This window comes from Oncorhynchus masou, chromosome 7 (assembly GCF_036934945.1).
Source record: "Oncorhynchus masou masou isolate Uvic2021 chromosome 7, UVic_Omas_1.1, whole genome shotgun sequence".
In the NCBI taxonomy this organism is placed as follows: Eukaryota; Metazoa; Chordata; class Actinopteri; order Salmoniformes; family Salmonidae; genus Oncorhynchus; species Oncorhynchus masou.
Window position 1 is genome coordinate 761,787 of NC_088218.1, and position 27,024 is coordinate 788,810.

The 27,024-nt window shown below is 45.7% G+C and overlaps 1 protein-coding gene across 1 annotated transcript in view; it reads left to right on the forward strand.

Annotated features, from left to right (window-relative positions):
* Nucleotides 1–4,016: 4,016 nt before the first annotated feature.
* Nucleotides 4,017–27,024, forward strand: part of LOC135543119 (RNA-binding protein 26-like) — a 36,667-nt gene continuing 13,659 nt past the window's right edge. The window contains exons 1-12 of the mRNA XM_064970196.1: nucleotides 4,017–4,393; nucleotides 4,715–4,833; nucleotides 6,270–6,412; nucleotides 6,680–6,768; nucleotides 10,606–10,823; nucleotides 11,014–11,280; nucleotides 13,955–14,206; nucleotides 14,475–14,600; nucleotides 18,944–19,087; nucleotides 19,590–19,695; nucleotides 25,596–25,773; nucleotides 25,940–26,149. Coding sequence (XP_064826268.1) covers nucleotides 4,335–4,393; nucleotides 4,715–4,833; nucleotides 6,270–6,412; nucleotides 6,680–6,768; nucleotides 10,606–10,823; nucleotides 11,014–11,280; nucleotides 13,955–14,206; nucleotides 14,475–14,600; nucleotides 18,944–19,087; nucleotides 19,590–19,695; nucleotides 25,596–25,773; nucleotides 25,940–26,149 — 1,911 coding nt within the window. The 5' untranslated portion in view covers nucleotides 4,017–4,334. The remainder of the gene's footprint in view (nucleotides 4,394–4,714; nucleotides 4,834–6,269; nucleotides 6,413–6,679; nucleotides 6,769–10,605; nucleotides 10,824–11,013; nucleotides 11,281–13,954; nucleotides 14,207–14,474; nucleotides 14,601–18,943; nucleotides 19,088–19,589; nucleotides 19,696–25,595; nucleotides 25,774–25,939; nucleotides 26,150–27,024) is intronic.

Genomic DNA, 27,024 nt, shown 5'->3' on the forward strand with positions numbered 1-27,024 from the left:
TTCCTGTCTCTCTGTGTATTTATCCCTGTGTTTCCTGTATCTCTGTACCAGTGTATTTATCCCTGTGTTTCCTGTCTCTCTGTGCCAGTGTATTTATCCCTGTGTTTCCTGTCTCTCTGTGTATTTGTTCATCTTGTATGTTTTCAAGTCAACCAGCTTTTTTTCCTACCGGCTTTTGAACCTTGTCTGTTTCTGGACTCTGTACCAGCCTGCCTGACCATTCTGCCTGCCTGACCATTCTGCCTGCCTGACCATTCTGCCTGCCTGACCATTCTGCCTGCCTGACCATTCTGCCTGCCTGACCATTCTGCCTGCCTGACCATTCTGCCTGCCTGACCATTCTGCCTGCCTGACCATTCTGCCTGCCTGACCATTCTGCCTGCCTGACCATTCTGCCTGCCTGACCATTCTGCCTACCTGACCATTCTGCCTGCCTGACCAAGAGCCTGTCTGACCATTCTGCCTGTCTGACCATTCTGCCTGCCTGACCATTCTGCCTGCCTGACCATTCTACCTGCCTGACCATTCTGCCTGCCTGACCATTCTGCCTGCCTGACCATTCTGCCTGCCTGACCATTCTGCCTGCCTGACCATTCTGCCTGCCTGACCATTCTGTCTGCCTGACCATTCTGCCTGTCTGACCACGAGCCTGTCTGACCATTCTGCCTGCCTGACCACGAGCCTGTCTGACCATTCTGCCTGTCTGACCATTCTGCCTGCCTGACCATTCTGCCCGTCTGACCATTCTGCCCGTCTCACACTCTGTACCTCCTGGACTCTGGTTTTGACCTGTTTGTCTGTCCACGACCGTTCTCTTGCCTACTCCTCCTCCTATTGGATGAATAAACATTGTAAGACTCCAACCATCTGCCTCCTGTGTCTGTATCTGGGTCTGGCCTTGTGCCTTTGATCGTTTTGATTGGACTTTTACAAGGAGTAGGACCACGTGGTCGAGGGAGCTGCCGCACATTGGCTGAGAGAGACTCTTTTGATTTGGTGGTCGTCTCTGTTGTCTTTTCAATGATGGCCAGTTTCTTGAAGATGGTGGTCGTCTCTGTTGTCTTTTCAATGATGGCCAGTTTCTTAAAGATGGCCTTGAGAATGTCAGCGGTTGGCAGAGCGATGCGATGCTGCCCTGTATTTGGTAGGAGGGCTCTTACTTGGCGTAGGTGTCAGGGGTGTAAATAAGGCGTATTTTGCCATGAATTCTGGGAAGTCTTCACGTGGGCTGCATGCTTCTCTCTCGCTGCATCTGAAGTGATTAGTGATTAGTGATTAGCATCTGTTCAGCCTGGACTGTTTGGGTGTTTCTTCTGCCCATGCAGCCATGTGATCACCGGGTTTCCTGCCCATGCAGCCATGTGATCACCGGGTTTCCTGCCCATGTAGCCGTGTGATCACCGGGTTTCCTGCCCATGCAGCCGTGTGATCACCGGGTTTCCTGCCCATGCAGCCGTGTGATCACCGGGTTTCCTGCCCATGTAGCCGTGTGATCACCGGGTTTCCTGCCCATGCAGCCGTGTGATCACCGGGTTTCCTGCCCATGTAGCCGTGTGATCACCGGGTTTCCTGCCCATGTAGCCGTGTGATCACCGGGTTTCCTGCCCATGCAGCCGTGTGATCACCGGGTTTCCTGCCCATGCAGCCGTGTGATCACCGGGTTTCCTGCCCATGTAGCCGTGTGATCACCGGGTTTCCTGCCCATGTAGCCGTGCGATCACCGGGTTTCCTGCCCATGTAGCCGTGTGATCACCGGGTTTCCTGCCCATGTAGCCGTGCGATCACCGGGATTCCTGCCCATGCAGTCGTGTGATCACCGGGTTTCCTGCCCATGTAGCCGTGTGATCACCGGGTTTCCCCCTTCTTTTACTTCATATAAAGAAAGGGTCCGTTTTTAACACCCCCACAAAAAGTATTAAAATCCTTGAGTATTGATCGTAATCTAACCCCCCCCCCCCGGGGAGCCAAATAAACAATCTGTATGGCTGAGAGGGACGAGGCAAAGGGAATAGCAAGTCAGTCTGACAACACAGCAGGCTGGCAAACATACAGTCAATGGAGAAATAATGTAACTAAACTAAAAAGAACAAAAAGAAGAAGAAACTATACTATGAAACAAAGATAAATTATATAAACGATGATAGTAAAATGCTCTGGAGTACTTTAAATTAAATTCAGAAATTACATTCAGAAATTAAATTCATTTCGGTAGATGGCTTGTTCATTGAGGTAGATGGCTTGTTCATTGAGGTAGATGGCTTGTTCATTGAGGTCGATGGCTTGTTCATTGAGGTAGATGGCTTGTTCATTGAGGTAGATGGCTTGTTCATTGAGGTCGATGGCTTGTTCATTGAGGTAGATGGCTTGTTCATTGAGGTCGATGGCTTGTTCATTGAGGTAGATGGCTTGTTCATTGAGGTAGCTGGCTTGTTCATTGAGGTAGATGGCTTGTTCATTGAGGTAGATGGCTTGTTCATTGAGGTCGATGGCTTGTTCATTGAGGTCGATGGCTTGTTCATTGAGGTCGATGGCTTGTTCATTGAGGTAGATGGCTTGTTCATTGAGGTAGATGGCTTGTTCATTGAGGTAGATGGCTTGTTCATTGAGGTCGATGGCTTGTTCATTGAGGTAGATGGCTTGTTCATTGAGGTAGATGGCTTGTTCATTGAGGTAGATGGCTTGTTCATTGAGGTAGATGGCTTGTTCATTGAGGTAGATGGCTTGTTCATTGAGGTAGATGGCTTGTTCATTGAGGTCGATGGCTTGTTCATTGAGGTAGATGGCTTGTTCATTGAGGTCGATGGCTTGTTCATTGAGGTCGATGGCTTGTTCATTGAGGTAGATGGCTTGTTCATTGAGGTCGATGGCTTGTTCATTGAGGTCGATGGCTTGTTCATTGAGGTCGATGGCTTGTTCATTGAGGTCGATGGCTTGTTCATTGAGGTAGATGGCTTGTTCATTGAGGTCGATGGCTTGTTCATTGAGGTCGATGGCTTGTTCATTGAGGTCGATGGCTTGTTCATTGAGGTATATCGCTGACGACTCAAATAAATAACTGACAACCTTAACATAGAGCTCCAGTCAGTTTCAGAACGGGTAACTCGCCTGTATAATTTTTGTTAAACTATAAGCATAATTTTTGGGGACAAATCCCTGGTTCAACACTAAACCTCGTTTAGATCTATTATAGAATAATGTGGCTATTGAGCAAGTTGAGGAGACTAAACTGCTGGGTGTTACCGTAGATAACAAGCTGTCCTGGCCAAAACATATAGACTCAATGGTTGGTAAAATGGAAAGAGGTCTGTCCATGTTAGGCCGTTGCTCTGTCTTCTTGACATCTCATTCCACCAGACAGGTCCTACAGGCCCTAGTTTTGTCACACCTGGACATAGGTCAATTGCAGTTGGTCCGGAACAAAGCAGCACGTATCACACTTAGATGTACAGATGTACATGGAAGGCAAGTGTCAGTAACAGGCATGTCAGTCTCTCCTCCGGTACAACACAAGACATGCAACCAGAGGGTCTCTTCCCAGTCCCCAGGTCCAGAACAGAGGCTGGGAAACACACAGTATTAAATAGAGCCATGACTACATGGAACTCTCTGCCACTCCAAGTAACTCAACAAGCAATTACAACCAGTTAAAAAACAAACATAAAATAACACCTTACTGCACAAAGGTGACTGTGAAGAGACACCGCCATTTTGTATATATTGTATTGTAATTTGCACTGTACTATGTATAAGACCTAGATATTGTGTGTATATACTGATATGGAGGCTGTGTGTGACATTTTAAATGTATGTATTTCAGTCCTTGACTAATAATGTTATGTACTATATATTATGTCATGTTTCGTGTGGACCCCAGGAGGTGTAGCTTTTGCAGCGGCTATTTGGGGATCCTAATAAATACCAAATACGCCAAGATTCAACGTGACATATCAATTCTCGCGATATCTGCCAGCGAGAGTTCCCCGGAAGTAAATATTCTCCATTTATTTGCAATGAGGGAAGGCCTGCACTGCCTGAACATTCAAACTAGTTGAGGGAATAGGTTACAGTGAACAAATTGTCTCCCCCCCTCCTCTTTGTATTTGCAAGAATTTAGAAAGCAAAAAACACACTCAAGACAATCTAGTCGTTGGTCTTTTTCAGTGTTGAATAGCCATGCAGGTTTAATAAGAGAGAGAAGGCGGTAACTAACAGCTAATGTTAGCTTGATGACTTCTTGCCTTTGGACATACAGTATTTTGTCATTAAGAAACATTACCGAGGGATTATTAACCCTGGCTACCGAGTGGAAGAGAAGTTAACCAGTGTCTGAAAAAATGATTATTGAAAACCTAGATTCATTGAAAACGTGGCTTTTTAAAACCCTCGAACCAATGTAAGTAGCTAACTTAGATGGCTAACGTTTAGCAACATTAGCTTGCCAGCATCAAGATGCAACAACATGACTGAAGACGAGGCTAGTATCATTTGGATGCTAACTTGACGAGCTAGTTTAATGTTTATATCATGTGGCTAGTTATTTCAAAACAAAATAGCAGTTTTTATAGTTGAGAAATTGTCTGTTATCTTGTAATCGATTGGTCTTCTTGGTATGGTAAGGATATATATATATTCTAGCTAATTTGTTGTTGTTGTTGTATAGCTAGAGTTAGCATGGCTAACGGTGTGTTTGTGTTGACACTTTCCCCTGTTCTAGTTGTGATGCAGATCCATCTGCCCTCGCTAAATACGTCGTTGCCTTGGTGAAGAAAGACAAAAGCGAGACGGAACTCAAAGCCCTGTGTGTCGACCAGTTGGACGTATTTCTACAGAAAGGTAACGATACTTATTAAAACACATGTTTATAGTTGTGACGACAAGTGGTGGTGACGTTTGTCGTCATCTGCCTCAAAAGTCAAGAAAATCAGAGGTGCTTTTTGACTGACTGACTGAATCCTATTCTCTGTTTATAGTGGGTTACTTTGGTCTAAAGTAGTGCACTATATATAGGGAATAGGGTTCTATAGGGCTCTGGTCTAAAGTAGTGCACTATATAGGGAACAGGGTTCTATAGGGCTCTGGTCTAAAGTAGTGCACTATATAGGGAACAGGGTTCTATAGGGCCCTGGTCTAAAGTAGTGCACTATATAGGGAATAAGGTTCTATAGGGCTCTGGTCTAAAGTAGTGCACTATATAGGGTTCTATAGGGCCCTGTCTAAAGTAGTGCACTATATATAGGGAATAGGGTTATATGGGGCTCTGGTCTAAAGTAGTGCACTATATATATAGGGAATAGGGTTCTATAGGGCCCTGGTCTAAAGTAGTGCACTATATAGGGAACAGGGTTCTATAGGGCCCTGGTCTAAAGTAGTGCACTATATAGGGAAGAGGGTTCTATAGGGCTCTGGTCTAAAGTAGTGCACTATATATATAGGGAATAGGGTTCTATAGGGCCCTGGTCTAAAGTAGTGCACTATATAGGGAACAGGGTTCTATAGGGCCCTGGTCTAAAGTATTGCACTATATAGGGAATAGGGTTCTATAGGGCTCTGGTCTAAAGTAGTGCACTATATAGGGTTCTATAGGGCCCTGTCTAAAGTAGTGCACTATATATATATATATATATATATATATATATATATATATATATAGGGAATAGGGTTCTATAGGGCCCTGGTCTAAAGTAGTGCACTATATAGGGAAGAGGGTTCTATAGGGCTCTGGTCTAAAGTAGTGCACTATATAGGGAATAGGGTTCTATAGGGCCCTGGTCTAAAGTATTGCACTATATAGGGAATAGGGTTCTATAGGGCTCTGGTCTAAAGTAGTGCACTATATAGGGTTCTATAGGGCCCTGTCTAAAGTAGTGCACTATATATAGGGAATAGGGTTATATGGGGCTCTGGTCTAAAGTAGTGCACTATATATACCGAATAGGGTTATATGGGGCTCTGGTCTAAAGTAGTGCACTATATATATAGGGAATAGGGTTCTATAGGGCCCTCGTCTAAAGTAGTGCACTATATAGGGAATAGGGTTCTATAGGGCCCTGGTCTAAAGTAGTGCACTATATAGGGAATAGGGTTCTATAGGGCCCTTGTCTAAAGTAGTGCACTAAATTGGTAATAGTGTTCCATTTGGAACTATACACAGTGACTGATACTCATTAGTTACCTAATGTGCAATGTGTCGTTGTCAGCCCCACTATTCATGCCCTTGTCCTCTTCCCCTCATCAACCACCCCTCGTACCCTATTCCCGTGTTCTCCCAGAGACGCAGACCTTTGTCGATAGACTCTTTGAAGCCGTCAACTCCAAAAGCTACCTACCTCAGCAGGACCATCAGCCAGGTTCCGCGGGCAAAGCGGAGGGACACCTGACCAGGACGGACAAAGACGACCAGAGGAAAGATGAGGTGACTGGTTGAGTCATGTTTAAAAGGCACCAACCACTTAAAGGGAATGTTTACTTTAACAGTGATGCAACAGGAAACAGCTGTGGTAGAGTTTAGTGCCTCCGCAGAATTGGCATGGAAGGTTACACACCACAGTCTGACAGTAGAGATCTATTGTCCAATAGTATCTTTTGTAATCAGGAAGTGGGATATTTGTAAACAGAATGAGATCAATGTAGTTCATCTAGTGCTACTTTCAGGATCTTAGTTCAAACTTGTGTTTTCCAGCCAAGTCGTGAGGAGGACCGGGACAAGAAATTCTCCAGGAGAGTGAACTACAGCCCCCCGTCCAGCTCCCGCTACAGTAGAGACAGCAGGTCAGTGTGAACTACAGTAGAGACAGCAGGTCAGTGTGAACTACAGTAGAGACAGTAGGTCAGTGTGAACTACCATAGAGACAGCAGGTCAGTGTGAACTACAGTAGAGACAGCAGGTCAGTGTGAACTACAGCAGGTCAGTGTGAACTACAGTAGAGACAGCAGGTCAGTGTGAACTACAGCAGGTCAGTGTGAACTACAGTAGAGACAGCAGGTCAGTGTGAACTACAGTAGAGACAGCAGGTCAGTGTGAACTACAGTAGAGACAGCAGGTCAGTGTGAACTACAGTAGAGACAGCAGGTCAGTGTGAACTACAGTAGACAGCAGGTCAGTGTGAACTACAGTAGAGACAGCAGGTCAGTGTGAACTACAGTAGAGACAGCAGGTCAGTGTGAACTACAGTAGACATTTACATTACATTTACATTTAAGTCATTTAGCAGACGCTCTTATCCAGAGCGACTTACAAATTGGTGAATACAGCAGGTCAGTGTGAACTACAGTAGAGACAGCAGGTCAGTGTGAACTACAGTAGAGACAGCAGGTCAGTGTGAACTACAGTAGAGACAGCAGGTCAGTGTGAACTACAGTAGAGACAGCAGGTCAGTGTGAACTACAGTAGAGACAGCAGGTCAGTGTGGACTACAGTAGAGACAGCAGGTCAGTGTGAACTACAGTAGACAGCAGGTCAGTGTGAACTACAGTAGAGACTGCAGGTCAGTGTGAACTACAGTAGAGACAGCAGGTCAGTGTGAACTACAGTAGAGACAGCAGGTCAGTGTGAACTACAGTAGAGACAGTAGGTCAGTGTGAACTACAGCAGGTCAGTGTGAACTACAGTAGAGACAGCAGGTCAGTGTGAACTACAGTAGAGACAGTAGGTCAGTGTGAACTACAGTAGAGACAGTAGGTCAGTGTGAACTACAGTAGAGACAGTAGGTCAGTGTGAACTACAGTAGAGACAGCAGGTCAGTGTGAACTACAGTAGAGACAGCAGGTCAGTGTGAACTACAGTAGAGACAGCAGGTCAGTGTGGACTACAGTAGAGACAGCAGGTCAGTGTGAACTACAGTAGACAGCAGGTCAGTGTGAACTACAGTAGAGACAGTAGGTCAGTGTGAACTACAGCAGGTCAGTGTGAACTACAGTAGAGACAGCAGGTCAGTGTGAACTACAGTAGAGACAGCAGGTCAGTGTGAACTACAGCAGGTCAGTGTGAACTACAGTAGAGACAGCAGGTCAGTGTGAACTACAGCAGGTCAGTGTGAACTACAGCAGGTCAGTGTGAACTACAGCAGAGACAGCAGGTCAGTGTGAACTACAGTAGAGACAGCAGGTCAGTGTGAACTACAGCAGGTCAGTGTGAACTACAGTAGAGACAGCAGGTCAGTGTGAACTACAGCAGGTCAGTGTGAACTACAGCAGGTCAGTGTGAACTACAGCAGAGACAGCAGGTCAGTGTGAACTACAGCAGAGACAGCAGGTCAGTGTGAACTACAGTAGAGACAGCAGGTCAGTGTGAACTACAGTAGACATTTACATTACATTTACATTTAAGTCATTTAGCAGACGCTCTTATCCAGAGCGACTTACAAATTGGTGAATACAGCAGGTCAGTGTGAACTACAGTAGAGACAGCAGGTCAGTGTGAACTACAGTAGAGACAGCAGGTCAGTGTGAACTACAGTAGAGACAGCAGGTCAGTGTGAACTACAGTAGAGACAGCAGGTCAGTGCGAACTACAGTAGACAGCAGGTCAGTGTGAACTACAGTAGAGACAGCAGGTCAGTGTGAACTACAGTAGAGACAGCAGGTCAGTGTGAACTACAGTAGAGACAGCAGGTCAGTGTGAACTACAGTAGAGACAGCAGGTCAGTGTGAACTACAGTAGAGACAGCAGGTCAGTGTGAACTACAGTAGAGACAGCAGGTCAGTGTGAACTACAGTAGAGACAGCAGGTCAGTGTGAACTACAGTAGAGACAGCAGGTCAGTGTGAACTACAGTAGAGACAGCAGGTCAGTGTGAACTACAGTAGAGACAGCAGGTCAGTGTGAACTACAGCCCCCCATTGACAACAGGTGAGGGACATAGTTCCCTATTAAATTACTCTACTGGACCTGGTCAATAGTAGTACACTATATAGTGTATAGCGTGCTATTTGAGACTGACCCATAAATGTTCCTGTCTCTGTTCAATGGGATGTTTGCTAAATAACTTTATTCTGCCCTTCTTTTCCCCCCTCTCTTCCTCCTCTTTCCCCCCTCCTCTCTCTCTCTCCTCTCCCTTCCTCCTCTTTCCCCCCTCTCTCTTCCTCCTCTTTCCCCCCTCTCTCTTCCTCCTCTTTCCCCTCTCTCTCTTCCTCCTCTTTCCTCCCTCTCTTTCCCCCCTCTCTTCCTCCTCTTTCCCCCTCTCTCTTCCTCTTTCCCCCTCTCTCTTCCTCCTCTCTCTTCCTCCTCTTTCCCCCCTCTCTCTTCCTCCTCTTTCCCCCTCTCTCTTCCTCCTCTTTCCCCCTCCTCTTCCCCCCCTCTCTTCCTCCTCTTCCCCCCTCTCTTCCTCCTCTTTCCCCCTCTCTCTTCCTCCTCTTTCCCCCTCTCTCTTCCTCTTTCCCCCTCTCTCTTCCTCTTTCCCCCCTCTCTTCCTCTTTCCCCCTCTCTCTTCCTCCTCTTTCCCCCTCTCTCTTCCTCCTCTTTCCCCCTCTCTTTCCCCCTCTCTCTTCCTCCTCTTTCCCCCTCTCTCTTCCTCTTTCCCCCTCTCTCTTCCTCTTTCCCCCCTCTCTTCCTCCTCTCTCTTCCTCCTCTTTCCCCCCTCTCTCTTCCTCCTCTTTCCCCCCCTCTCTCTTCCTCCTCTTTCCCCCTTCTCTCTTCCTCCTCTTTCCCCACCCCTCTCTTCCTCCTCTTTCCCCACCCCTCTCTTCCTCCTCTTTCCCCCTCTCTCTTCCTCCTCTTTCCCCCTCTCTCTTCCTCCTCTTTCCCCCTCTCTCTTCCTCCTCTTTCCCCCCCCTCTTCTCTTCCTCCTCTTTCCCCCTCTCTCTTCCTCCTCTTTCCCCCCCTCTCTTCCTCCTCTTTCCCCCCTCTCTCTTCCTCCTCTCTCTTCCTCCTCTTTCCCCCTCTCTCTTCCTCCTCTTTCCCCCCTCTCTCTCTTCCTCCTCTTTCCCCCTCTCTCTCTCTTCCTCCTCTCTCTTCCTCCTCTTTCCCCCTCCTCTCTCTCTCTTCCTCCTCTTTCCCCCTCTCTTCCTCCTCTTCCCCCCTCTCTCTCTCTCTTCCTCCTCTTTCCCCCTCTCTCTTCCTCCTCTCTCTCTCTCTCTTTCCCCCTCCTCTTTCCCCCTCTCGCTCCCTCCTCTTTCCCCCCTCTCGCTCCCTCCTCTTTCCCCCTCTCGCTCCCTCCTCTTTCCCCCTCTCTCTCCCTCCTCTTTCCCCCCCTCTCTTCCTCCTCTTTTCCTCCTCTTTCCCCCTCTCTCTTCCTCCTCTTTCCTCCCTCTCTTCCTCCCTTTCCCCCCTCTCTCTTCCTCCTCTTTCCCTCCTCTCTCTTCCTCCTCTTTCCCCTCTCTCTCTTCCTCCTCTTTCCCCTCTCTCTCTTCCTCCTCTTTCCCCTCTCTCTCTTCCTCCTCTTTCCCCTCTCTCTCTTCCTCCTCTTTCCCTCCTCTCCCTTCCTCCTCTTTCCCCTCTCTCTCCCTTCCTCCTCTTTCCCCTCTCTCTCTTCCTCCTCTTTCCCCCCTCTCTCTTCCTCCTCTCTCTTCTTCCTCTTTCCCCCTCTCTTTCCCCCCTCTTTCCCCTCTCTCTTCCTCCTGTGTCTTCCTCCTCTGTCTTCCCCTCCTCCTCCTCTCTGTCGTTTGTCAGACGAGGGGATGACCGTAAACGGGACGACCGTACCAGGAAACGGAACGATTACGACCGCATCCCGCCGCGACGGGACTCGTACCGGGACCGTTACAACCGGAGGAGGGGCCGTAGCTACAGCCGCAGTAGGAGCAGGAGCAAGGAGCGGGCCAGGGACCGGGAGAGAGACCGGGACCGCAGTAGCAGGAGTCACAGCAGGAGTCCCTCCAAGAGCAGAGGTGAGAGGGGAGACGGACAGAAGACTATGATTGGTTGATTCATTTTGAAAGTCAGTATGTCTGGCTGTTAGACTAGTGTTGGGTTGGAACAAAAGCATGCACAATCCAATAGCTCTACACCTGCTCTAGATATCATATCTAGATATCATCAACTGTTTCCTGCTTCCTGCCCTTATCCTTCTGATCACAGAGCGGGATGCTGGGAGGTCAAAGTACGAGCCCGATCGAGGAGACCGGGGGACGGAGGTTGGAGCTGGTGAAGGCCTCCTGCCGATCCCCACGGCAACCGCCACGTTCCCCGTGCCGACCCTCAGCAGCACCATCACGGTGATCGCCCCTCAAGGTAACCACAGCAACAGCATCGCCTCGGTGACGGACAGCTGGTCGGACTTCCACCCGGATCAGTCACTGGACCGTCCCCTTCCGCCACAGAGGAAACGTTGCCGTGACTACGACGGTAAGCAGGAAGGAAGTTGACATGCCTGAGATGTGTTTTGTTTGTTTGTTTTAACCCCGAGACTTGTCTTTTAGTGGCCCGGCATCAGTATGACCGAGAAGGAGAATGTTTGGAGTGATTTATTTTTCTTTCTGTCTGTTGTTCCTGGAAAAGGCTGTTTGTATCAAACTGTCCTCTCTCTGTGCTTCTTCACAATGGGTTGTTCTGTATGTGTGGAGACATAATGGTATCTAACTGTCCTCTAGCTGTTACTAAACTCTATTGTGTTGTCTTCCTGAGAAAGGCTTCTGTATCTGTCCTCTAGCTGTTACTAAACTGTATTGTGTTGTCTTCCTGAGAAAGGCCTTCTGTATCTAACTGTCCTCTAGCTGTGTTGTCTTCCAGAGAAAGGCTTCTGTATCTAACTGTCCTCTAGCTGTTACTAAACCGTATTGTGTTGTCTTCCTGAGAAAGCCTTCTGTATCTAACTGTCCTCTAGCTGTTACTAAACCGTATTGTGTTGTCTTCCTGAGAAAGCCTTCTGTATCTAACTGTCCTCTAGCTGTTACTAAACCGTATTGTGTTGTCTTCCAGAGAAAGGCCTTCTGTATCTAACTGTCCTCTAGCTGTTACTATACTGTATTGTGTTGTCTTCCAGAGAAAGGCCTTCTGTATCTAACTGTCCTCTAGCTGTTACTATACTGTATTGTGTTGTCTTCCAGAGAAAGGCCTTCTGTATCTGTGTCCTCTAGCTGTTACTAAACCGTATTGTGTTGTCTTCCAGAGAAAGGCCTTCTGTATCTAACTGTCCTCTAGCTGTTACTATACTGTATTGTGTTGTCTTCCAGAGAAAGGCTTCTGTATCTGTCCTCTAGCTGTTACTATACTGTATTGTGTTGTCTTCCAGAGAAAGGCCTTCTGTATCTAACTGTCCTCTAGCTGTTACTAAACCGTATTGTGTTGTCTTCCTGAGAAAGCCTTCTGTATCTAACTGTCCTCTAGCTGTTACTAAACCGTATTGTGTTGTCTTCCAGAGAAAGGCTTCTAACTGTCCTCTAGCTGTTACTAAACCGTATTGTGTTGTCTTCCAGAGAAATCCTTCTGTATCTAACTGTCCTCTAGCTGTTACTAAACCGTATTGTGTTGTCTTCCAGAGAAAAGCCTTCTGTATCTAACTGTCCTCTAGCTGTTACTAAACCGTATTGTGTTGTCTTCCAGAGAAAGGCTTCTGTATCTAACTGTCCTCTAGCTGTCTTGTCTTCCAGAGAAAGCCTTCTGTATCTAACTGTCCTCTAGCTGTTACTATACTGTATTGTGTTGTCTTCCAGAGAAAGGCTTCTAACTGTCCTCTAGCTGTTACTATACTGTATTGTGTTGTCTTCCAGAGAAAGGCTTCTGTCCTCTAGCTGTTACTATACTGTATTGTGTTGTCTTCCAGAGAAAGGCTTCTGTATCTAACTGTCCTCTAGCTGTTACTAAACCGTATTGTGTTGTCTTCCAGAGAAAGGCTTCTGTATCTAACTGTCCTCTAGCTGTTACTAAACCGTATTGTGTTGTCTTCCAGAGAAAGGCTTCTGTCCTCTAGCTGTTACTATACTGTATTGTGTTGTCTTCCAGATAAATCCTTCTGTATCTAACTGTCCTCTAGCTGTTACTATACTGTATTGTGTTGTCTTCCAGAGAAAAGCCTTCTGTATCTAACTGTCCTCTAGCTGTTACTAAACCGTATTGTGTTGTCTTCCAGAGAAAGGCTTCTAACTGTCCTCTAGCTGTTACTAAACCGTATTGTGTTGTCTTCCAGAGAAAGGCTTCTGTATCTAACTGTCCTCTAGCTGTTACTATACTGTATTGTGTTGTCTTCCAGAGAAAAGCCTTCTGTATCTAACTGTCCTCTAGCTGTTACTAAACCGTATTGTGTTGTCTTCCAGAGAAAGGCTTCTAACTGTCCACTAGCTGTTACTAAACCGTATTGTGTTGTCTTCCAGAGAAAGGCTTCTCTATCTAACTGTCCTCTAGCTGTTACTAAACCGTATTGTGTTGTCTTCCAGAGAAAGGCCTTCTGTATCTAACTGTCCTCTAGCTGTTACTAAACCGTATTGTGTTGTCTTCCAGAGAAAGGCTTCTAACTGTCCTCTAGCTGTTACTATACTATATTGTGTTGTCTTCCAGAGAAAGGCCTTCTGTATCTGTGTCCTCTAGCTGTTACTAAACCGTATTGTGTTGTCTTCCAGAGAAAGGCTTCTAACTGTCCTCTAGCTGTTACTAAACCGTATTGTGTTGTCTTCCCGAGAAAGGCTTCTAACTGTCCTCTAGCTGTTACTAAACCGTATTGTGTTGTCTTCCAGAGAAAGGCGTCTAACTGTCCTCTAGCTGTTCCTAAACCGTATTGTGTTGTCTTCCAGAGAAAGGCTTCTAACTGTCCTCTAGCTGTTACTAAACCGTATTGTGTTGTCTTCCAGAGAAAGGCTTCTGTCCTCTAGCTGTTACTAAACCGTATTGTGTTGTCTTCCAGAGAAAGGCTTCTGTATCTAACTGTCCTCTAGCTGTTACTAAACCGTATTGTGTTGTCTTCCAGAGAAAGGCTTCTGTATCTAACTGTCCTCTAGCTGTTACTAAACCGTATTGTGTTGTCTTCCAGAGAAAGGCTTCTAACTGTCCTCTAGCTGTTACTAAACCGTATTGTGTTGTCTTCCAGAGAAAGGCTTCTGTATGCGTGGGGACATTTGCCCGTTCGACCACGGTATCGATCCAGTGGTGGTGGAGGACGTTAATCTACCTAACATGTTCCAAGCCCCTCCCCCTATCCCGGGGGTCGCCCAGCCCCCTCCGGGCCTACCGCCCCCGCCAGGACCTCCCCCTCTCATGACCCCACCTCCCGTCAACCTCCGTCCCCCTGTGCCCCTGGCAGGCAGCCTGCCGCCCGGCCTGCCGCCCAGCCTGCCGCCAGGTAGGAATTGAGCAGATCCGTCTGTCATAACGAGTCCATGGCTCGAGTCGCATGTGTTGTCATTCCAAATGGAACCCTCTTCCCTATAGGGCGAGCTTCTTTCGAACCATAGCCAATCGGGCGTTCGCCTTACCTTTGTAAAGATCTCCACAGAGACTCTAATTCATGATGTCAGACTTGCGTCGTTCTAGAATGTTGTGTTAATGGCGGCCATCTTGGTCAGGAACCATTCTAGTGTTTTATTTCAATCTGTGCCCCCCGCCCCCAGGTCCCCCTCACCAGGCGTCAGGGATGGAGGCCCCTCCTTGCTCCATCGCCAACTCTGTTCCCACTATTGTAACCACAGGGACACGACCCTCCATCCCCCAGCCCCCGGCTCCTCTCTTCTCAACAGGTAGGGATGAGGCGGAGCTGTGTGTGTGTGTGTGAGAGAGCTGTGTGTGTGTGTGAGAGCTGTGTGTGTGTGTGTGTGTGAGAGCTGTGTGTGTGTGTGTGAGAGCTGTGTGTGTGTGTGAGAGAGCTGTTTGTGTGAGTTGACAACCAAGAGGGTTGTCTTAAGTGTCAAATCCTAGGTGCAATCTCCTGCCGTTGTGCCCTTGAGCAAAGCATTTAGTCCTCTTAACAGCTGTACAATGTGACCTTCAGTTATCTACTGCTCCAACCTGTGTGTCTTTCAGAGGGGAAGGACACATGTTTTGTCTCTGTTGTCTTCATTAAGTCTGTGTTGTGGTCTCTACGTTGAGTCTGTGTTTTGGTCTCTTCATTAAGTCTGTGTTGTGATCTCTACGTTGAGTCTGTGTTGTGGTCATTGTCTTCGTTAAGTCTGTGTTGTGGTCTCTTCATTAAGTCTGTGTTGTGGTCTCTTCTTTAAGTCTGTGTTGTGGTCTCTACGTTAAGTCTGTGTTGTGGTCTCTACGTTAAGTCTGTGTTGTGGTCTCTACGTTGAGTCTGTGTTGTGGTCTCTACGTTGAGTCTGTGTTGTGGTCTCTACGTTGAGTCTGTGTTGTGGTCTCTTCGTTAAGTCTGTGTTGTGGTCTCTACGTTGAGTCTGTGTTGTGGTCTCTTCGTTAAGTCTGTGTTGTGGTCTCTACGTTGAGTCTGTGTTGTGGTCTCTACATTGAGTCTGTGTTGTGGTCTCTTCGTTAAGTCTGTGTTGTGGTCTCTACGTTGAGTCTGTGTTGTGGTCTCTACGTTAAGTCTGTGTTGTGGTCTCTACGTTGAGTCTGTGTTGTGGTCTCTTCGTTAAGTCTGTGTTGTGGTCTCTTCGTTAAGTCTGTGTTGTGGTCTCTACGTTGAGTCTGTGTTGTGGTCATTGTCTTCGTTAAGTCTGTGTTGTGGTCTCTTCGTCAAGTCTGTGTTGTGGTCTCTACGTTGAGTCTGTTGTGGTCTCTTCATTCAGTCTCTGTTGTTGTTATTGTCTTCATTAAGTCTGTGTTGTGGTCTCTTCTTTAAGTCTGTGTTGTGGTCTCTTCATTCAGTCTCTGTTGTTGTTATTGTCTTCATTCAGTCTCTGTTGTTGTTATTGTCTTCATTCAGTCTGTGTTGTTGTTATTGTCTTCATTCAGTCTGTTGTTGTTGTCTTCATTCAGTCTCTGTTGTTGTTATTGTCTTCATTCAGTCTCTGTTGTTGTTATTGTCTTCATTCAGTCTGTGTTGTGGTCTCTGTTGTTGTTATTGTCTTCATTCAGTCTGTGTTGTGGTCTCTGTTGTTATTGTCTTCATTCAGTCTGTGTTGTTGTTATTGTCTTCATTCAGTCTCTGTTGTTGTTATTGTCTTCATTCAGTCTGTGTTGTTGTTATTGTCTTCATTCAGTCTGTGTTGTTGTTATTGTCTTCATTCAGTCTCTGTTGTTATTGTCTTCATTCAGTCTGTGTTGTGGTCTCTGTTGTTGTTATTGTCTTCATTCAGTCTGTGTTGTGGTCTCTGTTGTTGTTGTTGTCTTCATTCAGTCTGTGTTGTGGTCTCTGTTGTTGTTATTGTCTTCATTCAGTCTGTGTTGTGGTCTCTGTTGTTGTTATTGTCTTCATTCAGTCTGTGTTGTGCTCTCTGTTGTTGTTATTGTCTTCATTCAGTCTGTGTTGTGGTCTCTGTTGTTGTTATTGTCTTCATTCAGTCTGTGTTGTGGTCTCTGTTGTTGTTATTGTCTTCATTCAGTCTGTGTTGTTGTTGTTGTCTTCATTCAGTCTGTGTTGTGGTCTCTGTTGTTGTTATTGTCTTCATTCAGTCTGTGTTGTTGTTGTTGTCTTCATTCAGTCTGTGTTGTGGTCTCTGTTGTTGTTATTGTCTTCATTCAGTCTGTGTTGTGGTCTCTGTTGTTGTTGTTGTCTTCATTCAGTCTGTGTTGTGGTCTCTGTTGTTGTTATTGTCTTCATTCAGTCTGTGTTGTTGTTGTTGTCTTCATTCAGTCTGTGTTGTGGTCTCTGTTGTTGTTGTTGTCTTCATTCAGTCTGTGTTGTGGTCTCTGTTGTTGTTATTGTCTTCATTCAGTCTGTGTTGTGGTCTCTGTTGTTGTTATTGTCTTCATTCAGTCTGTGTTGTGGTCTCTGTTGTTGTTATTGTCTTCATTCAGTCTGTGTTGTGGTCTCTGTTGTTGTTATTGTCTTCATTCAGTCTGTGTTGTTGTTATTGTCTTCATTCAGTCTGTGTTGTGGTCTCTTGTTGTTGTTATTGTCTTCATTCAGTCTGTGTTGTTGTTATTGTCTTCATTCAGTCTGTTGTTGTTATTGTCTTCATTCAGTCTGTGTTGTGCTCTCTGTTGTTGTTATTGTCTTCATTCAGTCTGTGTTGTGGTCTCTTTGTTAAGTCTGTGTTGTTGTCTCTGTTGTTGTTATTGTCTTCATTCAGTCTGTGTTGTGGTCTCTGTTGTTGTTATTGTCTTCATTCAGTCTGTGTTGTGGTCTCTGTTGTTGTTATTGTCTTCATTCAGTCTGTGTTGTTGTTATTGTCTTCATTCAGTCTATGTTGTTGTTATTGTCTTCATTCAGTCTCTGTTGTTGTTATTGTCTTCATTCAGTCTGTGTTGTGGTCTCTGTTGTTGTTATTGTCTTCATTCAGTCTGTGTTGTGGTCTCTGTTGTTATTGTCTTCATTCAGTCTGTTGTTGTTGTTGTTGTCTTCATTCAGTCTGTGTTGTGGTCTCTGTTGTTGTTGTCTTCATTCAGTCTGTTGTTGTTATTGTCTTCATTCAGTCTGTGTTGTTGTTGTTGTCTTCATTCAGTCTGTGTTGTGGTCTGTGTTGTTGTTATTGTCTTCATTCAGTCTGTGTTGTTATTGTCTTCATTCAGTCTGTGTTGTTGTTGTTGTCTTCATTCAGTCTGTGTTGTGGTCTCTGTTGTTGTTATTGTCTTCATTCAGTCTGTGTTGTTATTGTCTTCATTCAGTCTGTGTTGTGGTCTCTGTTGTTGTTGTCTTCATTCAGTCTGTGTTGTGGTCTGTGTTGTTGTTATTGTCTTCATTCAGTCTGTGTTGTTATTGTCTTCATTCAGTCTGTGTTGTTGTTGTTGTCTTCATTCAGTCTGTGTTGTGGTCTCTGTTGTTGTTATTGTCTTCATTCAGTCTGTGTTGTTGTTGTTGTCTTCATTCAGTCTGTTGTTGTTGTTGTTGTCTTCATTCAGTCTGTGTTGTTGTCTTCATTCAGTCTCTGTTGTTGTTGTCTTCATTCAGTCTGTGTTGTGGTCTCTGTTGTTGTTGTTGTCTTCATTCAGTCTGTGTTGTGGTCTCTGTTGTTGTTGTTGTCTTCATTCAGTCTCTGTTGTTGTTGTTGTCTTCATTCAGTCTGTTGTTGTTGTTGTTGTCTTCATTCAGTCTGTGTTGTTGTTGTTGTCTTCATTCAGTCTGTGTTGTGGTCTCTGTTGTTGTCTTCATTCAGTCTGTGTTGTGGTCTGTGTTGTTGTTGTTGTCTTCATTCAGTCTGTTGTTGTTGTTGTCTTCATTCAGTCTGTGTTGTGCTCTCTGTTGTTGTTGTCTTCATTCAGTCTGTGTTGTTGTTGTTGTCTTCATTCAGTCTGTGTTGTTGTTGTTGTCTTCATTCAGTCTGTTGTTGTTGTCTTCATTCAGTCTGTGTTGTGCTCTCTCTCCCAGGCCAGTATGACTCTGACATGTCTGTGTTGTGGTCTCTGTTGTTGTTGTCTTCATTCAGTCTGTGTTGTGGTCTCTGTTGTTATTGTCTTCATTCAGTCTGTGTTGTTGTTATTGTCTTCATTCAGTCTGTTGTTGTTGTTGTCTTCATTCAGTCTGTGTTGTTGTTGTTGTTGTCTTCATTCAGTCTGTGTTGTGGTCTCTGTTGTTGTTGTCTTCATTCAGTCTGTGTTGTTGTTGTTGTTGTCTTCATTCAGTCTGTGTTGTGGTCTCTGTTGTTGTTGTCTTCATTCAGTCTGTGTTGTTGTTGTCTTCATTCAGTCTGTGTTGTTGTTGTTGTTGTCTTCATTCAGTCTGTGTTGTGGTCTCTGTTGTTGTTGTTGTCTTCATTCAGTCTGTTGTTGTTGTTGTTGTCTTCATTCAGTCTGTGTTGTGCTCTCTGTTGTTGTTGTTGTCTTCATTCAGTCTGTTGTTGTTATTGTCTTCATTCAGTCTGTTGTTGTTGTCTTCATTCAGTCTCTGTTGTTGTTGTCTTCATTCAGTCTGTGTTGTTATTGTCTTCATTCAGTCTGTTGTTGTTATTGTCTTCATTCAGTCTGTGTTGTGCTCTCTGTTGTTGTTGTTGTCTTCATTCAGTCTGTGTTGTGCTCTCTCTCCCAGGCCAGTATGACTCTGACATGTATAACCCTGAGGATCCCAGCCTCACCAACACCTCCAGACCAGTGTATCGCCACAGAGTCAACGCCCAAAGACCCAACCTCATAGGACTGACTATGGGGGAGGACCTGCCTCACAGAGACAGAGGTACCTCAACACAACCTGTCTCGATGTGGATTCAGAGGGAAGGTGGGACTGTAATGTGTTGTTATAGTGGAGGGAGGGAGAGGGAGAGGGAGGGAGGGAGCGAGGGAGATGGAGAGGGAGAGGGAGGGAGGGAGGGAGAGAGAGGTACCTCAACACAACCAGTCTAGATGTGGATTCAGAGGGAAGGTGGGACTGTAATGTGTTGTTATAGTGGAGGGAGGGAGGGAGAGAGAGGGAGAGAGGGAGAGAGGGAGAGAGAGAGAGGTACCTCAATACAACCAGTCTAGATGTGGATTCAGAGGTGAAGGTGGGACTGTAATGTGTTGTTATAGTGGAGAGAGGGAGGGAGGGAGGGAGAGGGAGGGAGGGAGGGAGGGAGGGAGAGGGAGGGAGGGAGGGAGGGAGAGGGAGGGAGGGGGAGGGATTGATTCTCTCTCCTGACTGGTCGAGGCCTCGTCTGATCTCGTCAGTCCAGTCACATAGTTGTTTAATGAATTCCCAGATCAGATGCCCAACAGAATGAGGATCGTTCTGGACTCGGCCTCCAGGAAGAGATCTGCTGTCTCGCACCACGGAGCAATGCTGCCCAAGAAACCCTGGGCCGACAAGTAAGAACACACGCACACACACCCTGGACCGACAAGTAAGAACACACACACACACACACACACACACCCTGGGCCGACAAGTAAGAACACACACACACACACACACACCTTGGGCCGACAAGTAAGAACACACACACACACACACACACACCTTGGGCCGACAAGTAAGAACACACACACACACACCTTGGGCCGACAAGTAAGAACACACACACACACACCTTGGTCCGACAAGTAAGAACACACACACACACACCCTGGGCCGACAAGTAAGAACACACACACACACACCTTGGTCCGACAAGTAAGAACACACACACACCTTGGTCTGACAAGTAAGAACACACACACACACACACACACCCTGGGCCGACAAGTAAGAACACACACACACACCCTGGGCCGACAAGTAAGAACACACACACACACACACGTTGGTCCGACAAGTAAGAACACACACACACGTTGGTCCGACAAGTAAGAACACACACACACGTTGGTCCGACAAGTAAGAACACACACACACCTTGGTCCGACAAGTAAGAACACACACACACACACACACGTTGGTCCGACAAGTAAGAACACACACACACGTTGGTCCGACAAACAAGAACACACACCTTGAGACCGTGAGACAATTGATTTGGCATGAGACACAGACCACAGGTAATATACCTGGGGGTTCAGACAGAACATTAGAGAACCATCATAGACCACAACAGGTAATATACCTGGGGGTTCATATAGAACATTAAACCATCATAGACCACAACAGGTAATATACCTGGGGGTTCAGACAGAACATTAAACCATCATAGACCACAACAGGTAATATACCTGGGGGTTCATATAGAACATTAAACCATCATAGACCACAACAGGTAATATACCTGGGGGTTCAGACAGAACATTAGAGAACCATCATAGACCACAACAGGTAATATACCTGGGGGTTCATATAGAACATTAAACCATCATAGACCACAACAGGTAATATACCTGGGGGTTCATATAGAACATTAAACCATCATAGACCACAACAGGTAATATACCTGGGGGTTCAGACAGAACATTAAACCATCATAGACCACAACAGGTAATATACCTGGGGGTTCATATAGAACATTAAACCATCATGGACCACAACAGGTAATATACCTGGGGGTTCAGACAGAACATTAGAGAACCATCATAGACCACAACAGGTAATATACCTGGGGGTTCATATAGAACATTAGAGAACCATCATAGACAACAGGTAATATACCTGGGGGTTCATATAGAACATTAAACCATCATAGACCACAACAGGTAATATACCTGGAGGTTCATATAGAACATTAGAGAACCATCATAGACAACAGGTAATATACCTGGGGGTTCATATAGAACATTAAACCATCATAGACCACAACAGGTAATATACCTGGGGGTTCATATAGAACATTAGAGAACCATCATAGACCACAACAGGTAATATACCTGGGGGTTCATATAGAACATTAAACCATCATAGACCACAACAGGTAATATACCTGGGGGTTCATATAGAACATTAGAGAACCATCATAGACCACAACAGGTAATATACCTGGGGGTTCAGACGGAACATTAGAGAACCCTCATAGACCACAACAGGTAATATACCTGGGGGTTCATATAGAACATTAGAGAACCATCATAGACCACAACAGGTAATATACCTGGGGGTTCATATAGAACATTAAACCATCATAGACCACAACAGGTAATATACCTGGGGGTTCATATAGAACATTAGAGAACCATCATAGACCACAACAGGTAATATACCTGGGGGTTCATATAGAACATTAAACCATCATAGACCACAACAGGTAATATACCTGGGGGTTCAGACAGAACATTAAACCATCATAGACCACAACAGGTAATATACCTGGGGGTTCATATAGAACATTAAACCATCATAGACCACAACAGGTAATATACCTGGGGGTTCATATAGAACATTAGAGAACCATCATAGACCACAACAGGTAATATACCTGGGGGTTCATATAGAACATTAGAGAACCATCATAGACCACAACAGGTAATATACCTGGGGGTTCATATAGAACATTAAACCATCATAGACCACAACAGGTAATATACCTGGGGGTTCAGACAGAACATTAGAGAACCATCATAGACCACAACAGGTAATATACCTGGGGGTTCAGACAGAACATTAAACCATCATAGACCACAACAGGTAGTATACCTGGGGGTTCATATAGAACATTAAACCATCATAGACCACAACAGGTAATATACCTGGGGGTTCAGACAGAACATTAAACCATCATAGACCACAACAGGTAATATACCTGGGGGTTCATATAGAACATTACACCATCATAGACCACAACAGGTAATATACCTGGGGGTTCATATAGAACATTAAACCATCATAGACCACAACAGGTAATATACCTGGGGGTTCAGACAGAACATTAGAGAACCATCATAGACCACAACAGGTAATATACCTGGGGGTTCATATAGAACATTACACCATCATAGACCACAACAGGTAATATACCTGGGGGTTCATATAGAACATTAAACCATCATAGACCACAACAGGTAATATACCTGGGGGTTCAGACAGAACATTAGAGAACCATCATAGACCACAACAGGTAATATACCTGGGGGTTCATATAGAACATTAAACCCTCATAGACCACAACAGGTAATATACCTGGGGGTTCATATAGAACATTAGAGAATCATCATAGACCACAACAGGTAATATACCTGGGGGTTCAGACAGAACATTAGAGAACCATCATAGACCACAACAGGTAATATACCTGGGGGTTCATATAGAACATTAAACCATCATAGACCACAACAGGTAATATACCTGGGGGTTCATATAGAACATTAGAGAACCATCATAGACCACAACAGGTAATATACCTGGGGGTTCATATAGAACATTAAACCATCATAGACCACAACAGGTAATATACCTGGGGGTTCAGGCAGGACATTAAACCATCATAGACCACAACAGGTAATATACCTGGGGGTTCAGACAGAACATTAAACCATCATAGACCACAACAGGTAATATACCTGGGGGTTCAGACAGAACATTAAACCATCATAGACCACAACAGGTAATATACCTGGGGGTTCAGACAACATTAAACCATCATAGACCACAACAGGTAATATACCTGGGGGTTCATATAGAACATTAGAGAACCATCATAGACCACAACAGGTAATATACCTGGGGGTTCATATAGAACATTAGAGAACCATCATAGACCACAACAGGTAATATACCTGGGGGTTCATATAGAACATTAGAGAACCATCATAGACCACAACAGGTAATATACCTGGGGGTTCATATAGAACATTAAACCATCATAGACCACAACAGGTAATATACCTGGGGGTTCAGACAGAACATTAAACCATCATAGACCACAACAGGTAATATACCTGGGGGTTCATATCGAACATTAGAGAACCATCATAGACCACAACAGGTAATATACCTGGGGGTTCATATAGAACATTAGAGAACCATCATAGACCACAACAGGTAATATCCCTGGGGGTTCAGACAGAACATTAGAGAACCATCATAGACCACAACAGGTAATATACCTGGGGGTTCAGACAGAACATTAGAGAACCATCATAGACCACAACAGGTAATATACCTGGGGGTTCAGACAGAACATTAGAGAACCATCATAGACCACAACAGGTAATATACCTGGGGGTTCAGACAGAACATTAAACCATCATAGACCACAACAGGTAATATACCTGGGGGTTCATATAGAACATTAGAGAACCATCATAGACCACAACAGGTAATATACCTGGGGGTTCAGACAGAACATTAGAGAACCATCATAGACCACAACAGGTAATATACCTGGGGGTTCATATAGAACATTAAACCATCATAGACCACAACAGGTAATATACCTGGGGGTTCATATAGAACATTAAACCATCATAGACCACAACAGGTAATATACCTGGGGGTTCAGACAGAACATTAAACCATCATAGACCACAACAGGTAATATACCTGGGGGTTCAGGCAGGACATTAAACCATCATAGACCACAACAGGTAATATACCTGGGGGTTCAGACAGAACATTAAACCATCATAGACCACAACAGGTAATATACCTGGGGGTTCAGACAGAACATTAAACCATCATAGACCACAACAGGTAATATACCTGGGATTTCAGACAACATTAAACCATCATAGACCACAACAGGTAATATACCTGGGGGTTCATATAGAACATTAGAGAACCATCATAGACCACAACAGGTAATATACCTGGGGGTTCATATAGAACATTAAACCATCATAGACCACAACAGGTAATATACCTGGGGGTTCAGACAGAACATTAGAGAACCATCATAGACCACAACAGGTAATATACCCGGGGGTTCATATAGAACATTAGAGAACCATCATAGACCACAACAGGTAATATACCTGTTGGTAATATAGGTAATATACCTGTTGGTAATATACCTACCAACAATAGGAGGACAGTATTAAGTCCCATTTTTTTATTTTTTGTTCGTATAACATGTCAATAACCTTTTTACACAAAGGACCTTGTAAACAACAAGCAGTACGGTAGCTGTTTCTGGTAAACAACAAGCAGCACGGTAGCTGTTTCTGGTAAACAACAAGCAGTACGGTAGCTGTTTCTTGTAAACAACAAGCAGTACGGTAGCTGTTTCTGGTAAACAACAAGCAGCACGGTAGCTGTTTCTTGTAAACAACAAGCAGCACGGTAGCTGTTTCTGGTAAACAACAAGCAGCACGGTAGCTGTTTCTGGTAAACAACAAGCAGCACGGTAGCTGTTTCTGGTAAACAACAAGCAGCACGGTAGCTGTTTCTGGTAAACAACAAGCAGCACGGTAGCTGTTTCTTGTCAACAACTAGCAGCATGGTAGCTGTTTCTTGTAAACAACTAGCAGCACGGTAGCTGTTTCTGGTAAACAACAAGCAGCACGGTAGCTGTTTCTGGTAAACAACAAGCAGCACGGTAGCTGTTTCTTGTCAACAACAAGCAGCACGGTAGCTGTTTCTGGTAAACAACAAGCAGCACGGTAGCTGTTTCTTGTCAACAACAAGCAGCACGGTAGCTGTTTCTGGTAAACAACAAGCAGCACGGTAGCTGTTTCTGGTAAACAACAAGCAGCACGGTAGCTGTTTCTGGTAAACAACAAGCAGCACGGTAGCTGTTTCTTGTCAACAACAAGCAGCACGGTAGCTGTTTCTGGTAAACAACAAGCAGCACGGTAGCTGTTTCTTGTCAACAACAAGCAGCACGGTAGCTGTTTCTGGTAAACAACAAGCAGCACGGTAGCTGTTTCTGGTAAACAACAAGCAGCACGGTAGCTGTTTCTTGTCAACAACAAGCAGCACGGTAGCTGTTTCTTGTCAACAACAAGCAGCACGGTAGCTGTTTCTGGTAAACAACAAGCAGCACGGTAGCTGTTTCTGGTAAACAACAAGCAGCACGGTAGCTGTTTCTGGTAAACAACAAGCAGCACGGTAGCTGTTTCTGGTAAACAACAAGCAGCACGGTAGCTGTTTCTGGTAAACAACAAGCAGCACGGTAGCTGTTTCTTGTAAACAACTAGCAGCACGGTAGCTGTTTCTGGTAAACAACAAGCAGCACAGTAGCTGTTTCTGGTAAACAACTAGCAGCACGGTAGCTGTTTCTGGTAAACAACTAGCAGCACGGTAGCTGTTTCTGGTAAACAACTAGCAGCACGGTAGCTGTTTCTGGTAAACAACAAGCAGTACAGCAGGTGTTCCTGTAGCTGTTCCTGTAATCTCTGTGTTCTGTCAGACCCAACTTCAACCAGCAGAACGTCCAGGGTGGGTTCCACAACAAGAACCCTCAGAACCAGAAGGCTCCATTTGGGTCAAACACCAAGCTGTCGGTCCTTCAGATCCCCCAGGGACTCAACAACATCTCCAAGCTTAACCAACACTTCAGCAAGTTCGGGACTATCGTCAACCTGCAGGTTCGACTGATTGGCTAACGATACCGTTCTGCTTTAAGCTGTATTTTTTTTCTTGTTGGTGTTATTGGCACACTACTCCCTATTTAGTGCACTTCTTCTTAGTGAGTGAGGGTTAACATAACCCTATCTCTCTCCCCCTCTCTGTCTCTCCCCCCCCCACCCCCAGGTAACCTATGGCAATGACCCGGAGGGGGCCCTGATCCAGTTTGACAGTCACGAGGAGGCTAAGCGTGCCCTGCAGAGTCCTGAGGCCGTTCTCAACAACCGCTTCATTAGAGTCCTCTGGCACTGTGAGGACGAGATGGGACAGCAGGGAATGGGACAGCAGGGAATGGGACAGCAGGGACAGCAACACCATCAACCACAGCCACTCATGGTAAGTCCACTTCCCAAATATGGCAGGCTATTCCCTTAAAAGTGCACTCCTTTTCTACCGGTCAAAAGTGGTGCACTTAGATTTAGCCTGTTGTCGTTGACCTACTAGCCTGTTGTCGTTGACCTACTAGCCTGTTGTCGTTGACCGAGCCTAGCCTGTTGCCGTTGACCTACTAGCCTGTTGCCGTTGACCTACTAGCCTGTTGCCGTTGACCTACTAGCCTGTTGCCGTTGACCTACTAGCCTGTTGCCGTTGACCTACTAGCCTGTTGCCGTTGACCTACTAGCCTGTTGCCGTTGACCTACTAGCCTGTTGCCGTTGACCTACTAGCCTGTTGCCGTTGACCTACTAGCCTGTTGCCGTTGACCTACTAGCAAAGGTTGCCGTTGACCTACTAGCCTGTTGCCGTTGACCTACTAGCCTGTTGCCGTTGACCTACTAGCCTGTTGCCGTTGACCTACTAGCCTGTTGCCGTTGACCTACTAGCCTGTTGCCGTTGACCTACTAGCCTGTTGCCGTTGACCGAGCCTAGCCTGTTGCCGTTGACCGAGCCTAGCCTGTTGCCGTTGACCGAGCCTAGCCTGTTGCCGTTGACCGAGCCTAGCCTGTTGCCGTTGACCGAGCCTAGACTGTTGCCGTTGACCGAGCCTAGCCTGTTGCCGTTGACCGAGCCTAGCCTGTTGCCGTTGACCGAGCCTAGCCTGTTGCCGTTGACCGAGCCTAGCCTGTTGCCGTTGACCGAGCCTAGCCTGTTGCCGTTGACCGAGCCTAGCCTGTTGCCGTTGACCGAGCCTAGCCTGTTGCCGTTGACCGAGCCTAGCCTGTTGCCGTTGACCGAGCCTAGCCTGTTGCCGTTGACCGAGCCTAGCCTGTTG